Consider the following 10,850-nt stretch of genomic DNA (forward strand, 5'->3'; position numbering starts at 1 on the left):
TCGAAGAACCTTAAATGCATATTGCTAAGTGAAAGACCAGTCTCAAAGGCTAAATACTATATGATTCCAACTCTATGGCATTCTGGAAAAGGTAAAAATTAACCAACATTTTTATTTTTATTTATTTTTTATGTCATCTCTATGCCCAATGTGGTGGCTAGAACTCACAACCCCGAGATCAAGAGTCAGATGCCCTAGCAACTAAGCCAGCCAGGTGCCTCTGAAAAGGTAAAACTCTAGACAGTCAAAAGATCCCAGGCTGAGGGGTGAGCGAGGAGGGTGCAGAGAGAGGAGAAGAAACAAATAGATGAGGTACAGGGGTTTTCAAGGCAATTAAACTAGGCTGTAAGATACCAACAGTAGGTAAATAACATTATACATTTGTCAAAACCCACAGAACTATAGAAAGAGGAGTGAACCCTAATGTAAACCATGGATTTTAATTAATACTGTATCAATGCTGGTTCATCAGTTGTAACACATGTACCACAACAATGTAATACATTAATAATAGGAGATAGTGAAGTTAGAAGAAAAATATCTTCTCTTTGTACTCAGGGGTATTTCCTATCTGAACCCAGTTCAAGTACAAATCCCCCAAAAGGCCAGAAGTTGGGAGATCACAAGAGGTGTTGGAACACAGGAAAATAAATGAGCAAACCAGACAAGCTGCAGGTAATTAAGAACCATTAACCATCAGAGAAGCAGTGACATCACTCAAAATTAAAACCAAGTAGAGTTTAAAAGTTTAGCTACTTTACTAACTAGCTGCAATCAGGGATGGCAAACAAAGACTAATTCAAAGTAACCTGGGAATTAATCATTTAAAACTTACCAATAATCTGAAATTAGTAGCTTTAATGCTATGAAAATTACATGGAATTTGGAAAGATTGAAGTTCTCTAAGCTGCCAAGAAGTAAAACACTCCTTCCCAGATACATGGACTTATAAAATCACTATATACTATCTCCACGAGAAGCAGAATCCCCAGAACCATCACTCTGTAAAGATGAGAAGTACTAAGAGGGCATATGAAATTTATGAGCTCTGCCCTGAAACATGTCCCATTTCATCGAGACAAAAAACCAAAATAGTTAAGCACTAATCTGCACACTACAGAGGGGTTGAAAGACATAGATTGTGTGAGCTCACGTATGTGTGTGTTTCCAACCATTCTTGAAAACAATGGACAACAGAGATGAATAAATGTCCCTGTATATCCCATAAATATTCCTCAAATATTTATCATGCAACTCCAGCTCTGCTCTAAGACCTGGGGACACAGTCATGAAAAGAAAAGACAAGGTCTCTGCTTTTAAGGAGCAGATATTCTAATGCAGAAATGAGAAAATAAATATGTAAACAAACATTATATTAATGAACAGTGATCAAATAGTGATTAATGAATAGTGATCACAGCTAAAAAGAAAACAGGACACAGTAAAGGTTGAGTGACAAATGGGATGTATTTTAACTTGGATGAACCAGGAAATATAGAACAATGAGTTGAATCCAAATGACACAAAGGAGCTAGCCACAGGAAGTGTGGGAAGAGTGTTCCCGCCCAAGGTATCAGCATGTATACAAAAATGTCCTTGGAGCTCTTCCCTCCAGCCCCTGCTCTCAAATCTCTGACCCAGCTAGGTGGGGACATAATCTAGGACTTGTGTCTCCCAAAACTCATTCTAAATCTTTGTTCGGTGACTAAATTATTCAAGCTTGAGAAATTAAAAACATATGCTAACAAGATCTTCCCACCATCTACAGAGAGATCATCTTAAAAGCATCATGAAATAGTAACACTGAAATTCTAAAAAACTTCTGTTCTAACATTTTCATCAATTTTATATCAAACTCCTTTCTTGAATTTATATACCCATTTGACATATTTATGAAGAGACAAAAAAAAAAAACCCTACATTCCGTAAATGTATTTATCCATCTAACAAATATTTGAGTACCTAATTACGCTCTGTTCCAGCTGATTTCTTCTCTTTATCTCTTTTTTCCCCTCAATTTAACACCAATCATAATCTATGTAGGCTTTTAGTTCGCTTTTCAAAATTAATTTCTTGAGCTATTTAAAGGAATTATCCAGTGCTAGAGTTCTCAACACTGGTCACACATTAGAATCACTTAAGGAACTTTTTTTTTAAGATTTTATTTATTTACTTGACACAGAGAGAGAGATCACAAGTAGGCAGAGAGGGAGGGAATCATGCTCCATGCTGAGCAGAGTGTCCCATGCAGGGCTCGATCCCAGGACCCTGAGACCATGACCTGAGCTGAAGGCAGAAGCTTAACCCTCTGAGCCACTAAGGCACCCCCTCACCTGAGGAACTTAAAAACAAAAAGCCCAAAGGGCACCTGGCTCATTCAGTCACTGGAGCGTGCAGGTCTTGATCTCAGGGTTTTGAGTTCAAGTCCCATGTTGGGTATACAGATTACTTAAAAAAAAAAAAAAAAAAGAAAGAAAGAGCCCAAACCCCAGTTTGTGATTAATTTGTTTAAATGTTTCAAGAAATTTGATGCTAAATGTTGTAAGACTAGTTAAATAACAAAAAGATATATTTACATAATACTTCTTGCTCTCAAATTTTGAACAAAGAACTTACTAATAATCAATAACTTAGTAGGCCAACATTTTATTTAAATAAGTTTTATGGTACTACAAAGAGTGAATTAGAAAATCAAAAGCAAGGAGAAATGGGCATGATGTGAACATGGGGAAGCAAGAGAAAGCAAGAAAGTATGTGACCAGGAAGCGAATGCTTAGCTCTGAGATCCTTCTCCGAGAGAAGGACAGATTAAAACCTAAAAAGAAAGAAAAGAAGGATCCCATGCACTCAAGGAAAGAGAAGTCCCCCAACATCCCTCCTGCTTTTTCCAATATAAACACACAGCTGGGCCGACTTACCACATCCTGGTTGGTACCGACTTTATCAACTTTTCTATTTAGGCCAAACTTGACCGGTCAATGATGGACGGGCTGTGTGCCAAGTGTACCAGTTGTACAACTGACTGTGTAATGGCTGAAACTGAGAAACCGGGGTGAAAGTATCAAGAGGCTCTAAGGATTGCGAAAGAGCCAAGACTCAAACGATTACCACGTACACACAAGACAAACTATGCAGATGACTGCTCAGTACGGAAGTAATTCAGAGTGTTACACTGTGGCATCAGCTGACCCAGACCCAGAAGATTGCTGGAGTTCCCATCATGGACATCTCTAACCATATAGACGACACTGAGCAAATGCCAGATGATGATGGAGCCCCTCACTCCTATGTCTTAATAGAGTTCCTCAGCTCTCCTTTACCAACTTTTCCTGTTGCCAGTTCATACAAGCAATTCTCCTTACCCAGTTCCTCTGTTCTGAGCTATGGCTAAAGACACTCATTTTTTTATGTTTTGAAACTGATTATCTTGTACCATTTTACTTTTTGTTGCATCTTTTTATAAATCAGATGACTGCTCACAAGACAAAAAAAAAAAAAAAAAGGAATGGAAAAGATCAAAAGGGAGGACAACAACAACAAAAAAACAGTTCTTTTTTGCCGGGAACCCTTCTTACAAGTGCCAATCAGATAAACTATATCTGATGTTACATCGTCACAACTCCTCTATCATCAGGGAAAGTAGTTCACATAAGAAAATATCTCTATAAAATGAGTTCCAGGCTTACATTCCATATTTGGCTAATTAGAATTTCATTACGATGTCTGTCTCAAACTGATGCAGAAGAGAATGGAATCTTGTCATCAAGACGTGACATCGAACTAAGAACCCACAGGGTAAGCACTCAGCTCCTGTGATACGAAGACGGCTCCTGGGGATGGGTGACCCTGGGCAACAGTGGCTGACCTGCGGGCCTGCGGTTATCTGCCGTCTTTCACTCTTCCCTCTTCCTCCTCTGTCAGCTTCTATCTCCAGCCGCCGTCAACAAAGTCCACCTCAAACAGCCATCACTTCCCTCTGGTCCCATTTACCGTAGCTAAGCTCCAGGCCAGGCATCCAGATCACCAGCCCTGTGGGAACTTCTTCTAAGGTAAGAGGTGGCCCTATTGGTGAAATGCAGGTGCCAAGGCATGCAGACATTGTGCCATCTTCTGGGCTATTCTTAATGTTCTGATTGTCCCACTTCCCTCAGTTCCCACCTGTGGCCTCTGGAAAGGAACATATTACAGTAGGATTTCCAAGGACTGATGCGTGGGGGTCAGGAGATCTGGCCTGTGATTGGCCCCAACTAGCTGTGTGGCTTTAAAGGAAGTCATCACACCTCAGGCCTCAGTTTCCTTATCTGCAATCCAGGATGGACTGGAGTCTTTTCAGAGGAGCCGGCAAAGATCACATAGATAAGCACCACCTCATTATACTAACAAGCAAACAGAAGGCCGGAGGCCAGTGATTTGCCCCAAGTCAGACATAAGCAGGCAGAGAGCAGAGCCGAGGATGGGACCCACATCTGCAGGTCACAGCTAATCAGCCAGCACAGTACAAACAGATCTGAGCAGCTGCTCATTCTTCCCCTTTTCCGTTTTGTCCATCAGAATGCATGCTCCCTGCAAACAAGGACACACAGGACCTGCTGCCTGTCTCAAAATTCCCAGTTCACCCAATTAGAACAGGGAGGAGCCTCAAGGACTTACCCCCCCACCCCCACACACAGTTCTTTTACCTATGGAACATGAGGGTACATACATTCACCGTCCAGAGGGCTCCTGCCTTCACTTCTCATGGAAAAGGTCATCATGTGCCTACCCGGGGTGCCAACGAAGCCACAAGTTCCAGAGAGGAACTGACACAGAGAAGTTCGAAGGAGGCAGACTGGCTCAGCACAGAAACAAACTGTCTACCAAGGAAAACTACCCCATGGGGAACTGATTCTCTTTGAAATATGTTCGAGTGCGTGGGAAAATGGTTTTTCAAGAGCTGGTGGACTGACCAGTCACCTGGTACATACAAGATCACATCCGCATTCTGACAAGAGTGGCTTGCCTGCAGTGTAGACCAGGGGCCAGAAAGACAAGGAAGGCGCATGGAGACTGGGTGAGAAGCTTCTACGGTGTGATGGCAAGGGCGCACTGCAAAGGTACGAGAAGTGATGGAAATATGTATATGGACTCAAGAGGTTTAGGAAGCGAAATCCACAGGACTTGGTGTGACAGACTAGATTTTGGAAAGGTGACAGAGTAGGAGTTGACTTCTGGTTTCCCGACTCCAGGCTAAACGGATGAAGTGTTTACCGAGAGAGGCAATAGAATAAGAAAGGTGGTTTTCAGTGGAGGAGGTGCTCATGAATTCCGTCTTGAACCTGATGAGTCTGAGGGGCCACAGACACATCCGAGAAGAAAGGTCAGCAAGTCCGATACACAGAACTGGTGCTCAGGAGGTGTGTGGGCCAGAGACAGGAATCTGCCTGACCTGCTGATAGGTGGTCATGAAGCTGCACAAAAGGTCATCTAGGGAAAGAAAGGAACACGGGGCTGAGCCCATAATTAGCATTCAGTGGCTACCAGGAGCATGACTTTGCACAGGAGACACATCAGAGAGGTAGAAGAAAGACAGGAAGCAATGCAGAGCATTTGGTCTACTGCGATGTCGAGTAAGGAGACAGAGAAAGGTCAGGTGCGCTGACTTAGAAACAGTTTTGGTAAGAACTCTTTAGTGGAACGACAGGGCCTGAAGGGTGGAAGGTGGGAAAGTCAAGTCAACCCCTGAGCACTGGCTGTGATGTGCGACAGTGACAGGGCAATACCTAGAGGTGGAGCAGTCAAGTGGGAGAGAATCAAACAGGAGCGCATGATGGGAAGGAGTGCAGGGGAGAGGATCCTCGCAGGCTCCTGGAAGGGCGGGAGGGCATGGACTCCAAGCCAGAGTGGAGACTGAACCCGAGGAGGAAGGAGAGCCCCTCCCCGTACCAGGCGAGGAGGAGAAGGGGACAAATACAAGAATGGGCTCATGATCAGCAGGATGGAGGAGGTCCCGTGGGATGGCTGCTAATTTTTCTGTAAAACTGGAGATGAAGTCATATGTTGAGATGGAAGAGGAAGGCTACATGTGATGTCAATAGCACACCCATGTAAATGGTCTAATTTATCTGTTATGCCACTTTCTCCCCTACTACCAATACCTTATGTCCTGCTTATCTCTTAGTTGGCTGTCAACCCAAAGGATTTTCATATTTCTAAGCCGAAAAAGTATGATGTTGCCAGTGCCTCTGCCCCAGGTGACCCTTCCCCATCTGCCATTCCTGCACTTTGATCACCTACCTCTTTTGCATACCTTTCCCCTTCTATTTCTCATTAGATCTCATAAACATGACTTTTTAAGTAGTCTCCTGCCACCAGTCAGCTCAAACTCAACAGATATGACCATGCAACTTCCTGCTGTAAACCTGACTGCAGCTCTACCGTGAAGACTGCATCAACGTGGACCCCTCAATGTATGCAGTGTCCAAGGTGCAACCGCAGCCCCACCCCATCTCCCTTTCTACTATCTCAGTCTCATTCCAAAATGTGCCAAACAAGACACCTATGTAGAAATACAACCGCGACAGCAAGCTCTCCACTCATTTCTGCCTCAGAACTGTAACTTAACAAAACATCTCTCTGACGGAAACACAAATTGCATATAACCTTTATCTCCAGCTCCCACATAGAAGATCAATACCACTTTACACAGAACAGCTGTTCCATGTATTTTCCTTCTATGTATGAAGGGGTCACATTCATTAACACTACAAATTGTACATTATATTCAGAAATGTCAGAGCCTTGAAAGAATATGGAATTGCTGGCATTCTAGCCACTTTCCCAGTTTGCTCTCTTCCTACCTCTAAGTCCTACTTTAGAACTGCTATTTTGAGATTTCTATTTTCCGAAGCTGCTTTGACCAAAGGCATTCTGTCAGCTCAGAGTGAGAAAGATGGCGGGGCGAGGAAGTGCGAGAAAATGCTAGTGTTAGGCCCAAAGAAAGCCTGACGAAGTCCAAAGACAGACAAGCTAAAGAGACTTCCGTGCTTTGAGATTCTTTAAGTCTGTGTGTGTGCCTTTTCTTCTTCCAATGACCTCTCTCCTCATCACGTGTCCTTCGTTAACAAAAGGTTTCTGGATCAGAGAATTCACGCTGTGCTCTCCTTCAGACACTCCATTCAATTTACACCTTTTATTACAGTGGCTTAACATCACCATACAAGAACAAGAGTACAATATACCTTCGTCTAGGCATCCCTACATATTAAAAATGATATGGCCACACCGCAGAGGATCCAGACATAAGCACTTTTAAAGCCAGAGTTTGGGAGATGTGATCTGAATGCAAGTATCAAAAAGGAACTAGCTGGTTAACCCAAAAAAGAAAAAAACATATTATGACTTGAAGCCATAAAAAAGTAAGAAATTCAAACTCTTTTCAGAATTTTAGGTACCTACAGAGCCAAAACTTTTTAACACTGAAACCAGCTACTAAATCCCAATCCTTAGAAATTAAACATATACGTTTTGATAGTTTAAGTACAGACCCAGAGGGATACAGAAAACAGATAAAGCTCCTCCTGGCTCTGATTCAAACCTTGGGACATTTTCAAGGCTATGTCTGACGAACCTTTCCTGTCAGTAAAGTCTTTTCAGTTTAAATTTCTATTCTGTAAGTTTATGTCCTACAGTTATCTGCTGCCAGCTTCAGGCTGACCTCACCAAGAGAAGTAGGGCAACTTTAGAAAAGGAGCTTGGTATGCTTTGTAGTACTGGACCAGAACCAGTAAGGACAGTGCAGTCTTTCAGATTTCCCATTCCGGGAGCTTAAGACGAAAGTCAGGCATAAACGTTAGGTTAAGTGCCTTTTTGACCCGATTCCTGGTAAGTACGTGTGTTCAGAGATGTGTTCAACGCACAGTCGCTCAGCTTCTAGGCACAAGGCACTGGGAGGCTTCTGTCAGGCCGGGGGAGCGGCGGTCTGACTGTGCCGCACGGTACCAGAGGCGGGTCCTACGGGTCCGGGGCTTTTACGTTTAGCTCAAAACCACTTGCCCTGAACTTTCAGGCCTTTTCATTCAATGTGCACGATTTCACAGGAGTGCTTTCTCCAGGATGCACCTAGCCCACCCGAGGCCAAGAGACTCACTGCGAAGTGCAGTGAGGTCCCCGCCGAGGACCCGTCCGGGGCGGGGACAGCCCAGGAAGCCCGCAGGAGAAGCCCGAGGAGAGGCCCCGGAGGGCCAAGGAGGGCAGGCCACCCACGGCCTGGCTCCAGGGAGCAGAGCCCAGGCGTGCACATTCATGAACTCGTCCTTGTCGAATCAGAGCGAGTCCGGCCCCCTGGGCAGGTTCATCCTACTTCTCTCCATCCCGCCGGCTGCCGCCTCTCAGCACCGACCCTCGAGGGAGGAGGAAAGGTAGGAGTCTGCGCTCCCCGACGCTACCGGTGAAGCCACGGCGTTTCCACCGCACAGAAGGCACCGCTTCCTCCAACATGGCAGCGCCCCTGCCCGGCCAATGAAAGAGGACGCCACAGGCCCGCCTCCGCCTGCCTCCGCCTGCCTCCGCCAAGAGAGGCGCGCAGGCCCTACCGTCGAGCCAGCAGGTGATGCTGCCCCCGAGCTGCAGAGGGCGACACTACAACCTCGCCTACGTTTCTGCAGGGCAGCCCCAACGCTGTTGATGCCCGGTGAGCGGGAGAAGGGAGGGCGGGGAGGGTCAGGGGCGCTCCCTCCCCACCTCGCCCTTTCCCTCGGAAAATCGGCCTGCGAACCTCTTCCAGGACCTTCTCCCGAGATTGTCCCGCGGGAAGCATAGCCGTGGCGGGATGCTGGCCCTTTACTTCTGCGGCGGTTGTCCAGAGAGGGGGGCGCGTCCGGGTGTCAGGCCTCCAGTCCCGGGCGCCGCCGCTGCAGCCGCCTGGGCGCGGAGGCGTCTGTGGGAACCCGGCTTCCGCCCTTAGCCCCGGCACCCACCCTCGAGCGTGGCTTCTCCCCCGCCGAGCTTGGCTCCAGCGATCTGTAGGGAGGGAGGTGGTCAGCTGGCAGCCTCGGGTCGTCTGGGCAGCTCCCAGCTCCACTTCAGCTCAGCTGCGGGTCGGCCACAAGTTTGGGTTCTCAGAGCTCTTAAAGAATCACCTCGCTACCTGCCCGCCGACAAAACGCAGCCGACAAGTAGATGTGCGAGCATGTTTATGTCCAGTCCGCTCTAGAATGGGCGGAATCGTGTGTTTGTGGCTAGCGTTGGTTGGATCGCCACACCTGCCCCCAATTTCCGAGACCCCCTCCTCCTCCTGCCATCCACCCCACATTTATTTTGAGATTTTTCTTTCCTCTTCCCTTGCTCTTTCTCCCACTGTCCTCCCCTTTAGTGGGAATGTCATGGTCAAATGATGATTCATTTCTCTTTTTTTAACTCGTGAGACTCTGACAGCTCAAACCACAGATCTCACGCGCGCCCTTCAGGCTGCAGCTTTGCTGTAATAGCCCAGGCCTGGGCTGCCCCTCCCAATGCTGTGATCTCCCAGAGATAGCAGGATCAGTCCTTAGAAAGGGATGGGACACAGCAAGACAACGGCTTACAGTGAGTCTTACATTCCAGTCACTCCAAACGGGTAACTGGTCACTTTTTTTTTAAAACGTGAGTACAGGGACGCCTGGGTGGCTCACTTGCTTAAGCAGCTGCCTTCCGCTCAGGTCATGATACCAGCATCCTCAGATCGAGTCCCACATGGGGCACCTTGCTCAGCAGGGAGCCTGTTTCTCCCTCTGCCTCTGCCTGCCATTCTGTCTGCCTGTGCTCGCTCTCTCCCCCTCTCTCTCTGATAAATAAATAAAAAAAAATCTTTAAAACCTGAGTACAGAATCTGAAACAATACATTCCCTAGCAGTGGGCCTGGCAAGGCCTTGTTGAGGAAAATGTTCCCAGTCAATATCCAGAGACTGTGACAGGTAGGATGAGAGCTGGAATCTTATTTGGAGAATCAGAATAAATTGCCAGGGGAGCAACTATGAAAGTGCATTCTATGCCCTGTTGTGGTCATTTGGATATAGGGAATGAAAGCCTCATTATTTGGTCTTTGTTTGTTTACACTTATTATGAAAATTCTCAAGCATACACCAAAGTGTATGGATCCCGGCCCTTCCGAGTACTTATCACTCTGCTTCCCCAACTGTTTCATAGGCCCTCCTCCTTCTACTGCCCCCAAAGTGCCTGTATTTTTGTTTTTGGGGGAGAGGGGAGGTCTGGAATATATTTTAAAATAAATCCCAAACATCACATCATTCCCTGCTCCCCAAATACCTTGCTTTACACATCAAAGAAGGAGGAGGAAGAGGTGGAGGAGGGGAAGACTGAGAAGGAGGAGGAATGAAGAAGAGAGATTTCCCCACAGGCCCACTATGCCAGAATCAATAGGTCTAATAAGCTATTCCGATTGGCTCTGAGAGGCATGACTTTTAGCCTCTCAGAATTTTAGGGCCACAGTGCTAATAAGCGACAAGGGCAAATTCAGGCAGCGCAAACAGCAAGGCCCACACTCATCACCAAGGCACGGGGGGGGGGGGGGGCAAGGGTGCCAGACCGACGGAACAAAGTTGCCTGGGAACCCCACCTGCCCTAGAAGTCCAGATGAGCGAGTAGTTGAACTGTTTTTTTCCTTCATTGTCATTCCTTTCTGAAATTACTGCCGGCCTTTGGTAAAGACATGAACCTGAGCTTGTGCAGCCTGGGGTACTGATCTTGGGGTTGCTGAAGAGAGTAGGTGCCAACAAAGAATGAAAATCCCTGCTGCCTGTTCTCCTTCCGAGAGTCAGGAGGTGACAGTCAAGACCCCATACAGTTCACTGCCACTGGAGCCCTGGCTGTGGCAG

The 10,850-nt window shown here is 46.4% G+C and overlaps 1 protein-coding gene across 2 annotated transcripts in view; it reads right to left on the minus strand.

Moving 5' to 3' along the window:
- Nucleotides 1-8,564, minus strand: part of LOC131820329 (conserved oligomeric Golgi complex subunit 2-like) — a 31,553-nt gene extending 22,989 nt beyond the window's left edge. The window contains exon 1 of one of the 2 annotated variants that reach the window (XM_059155871.1): nucleotides 8,277-8,555. In XM_059155871.1, the coding sequence (XP_059011854.1) occupies nucleotides 8,277-8,282 (6 nt within the window). In that variant the 5' untranslated portion in view covers nucleotides 8,283-8,555. Of the gene's footprint in view, nucleotides 1-8,276 lie in introns of both variants that reach the window. The other variant, XM_059155870.1, reaches the window with a different exon arrangement.
- Between the last annotated feature and the right edge of the window lie 2,286 nt (nucleotides 8,565-10,850).

This window comes from Mustela lutreola, chromosome 18, assembly GCF_030435805.1.
Source record: "Mustela lutreola isolate mMusLut2 chromosome 18, mMusLut2.pri, whole genome shotgun sequence".
Taxonomy (NCBI): Eukaryota; Metazoa; Chordata; class Mammalia; order Carnivora; family Mustelidae; genus Mustela; species Mustela lutreola.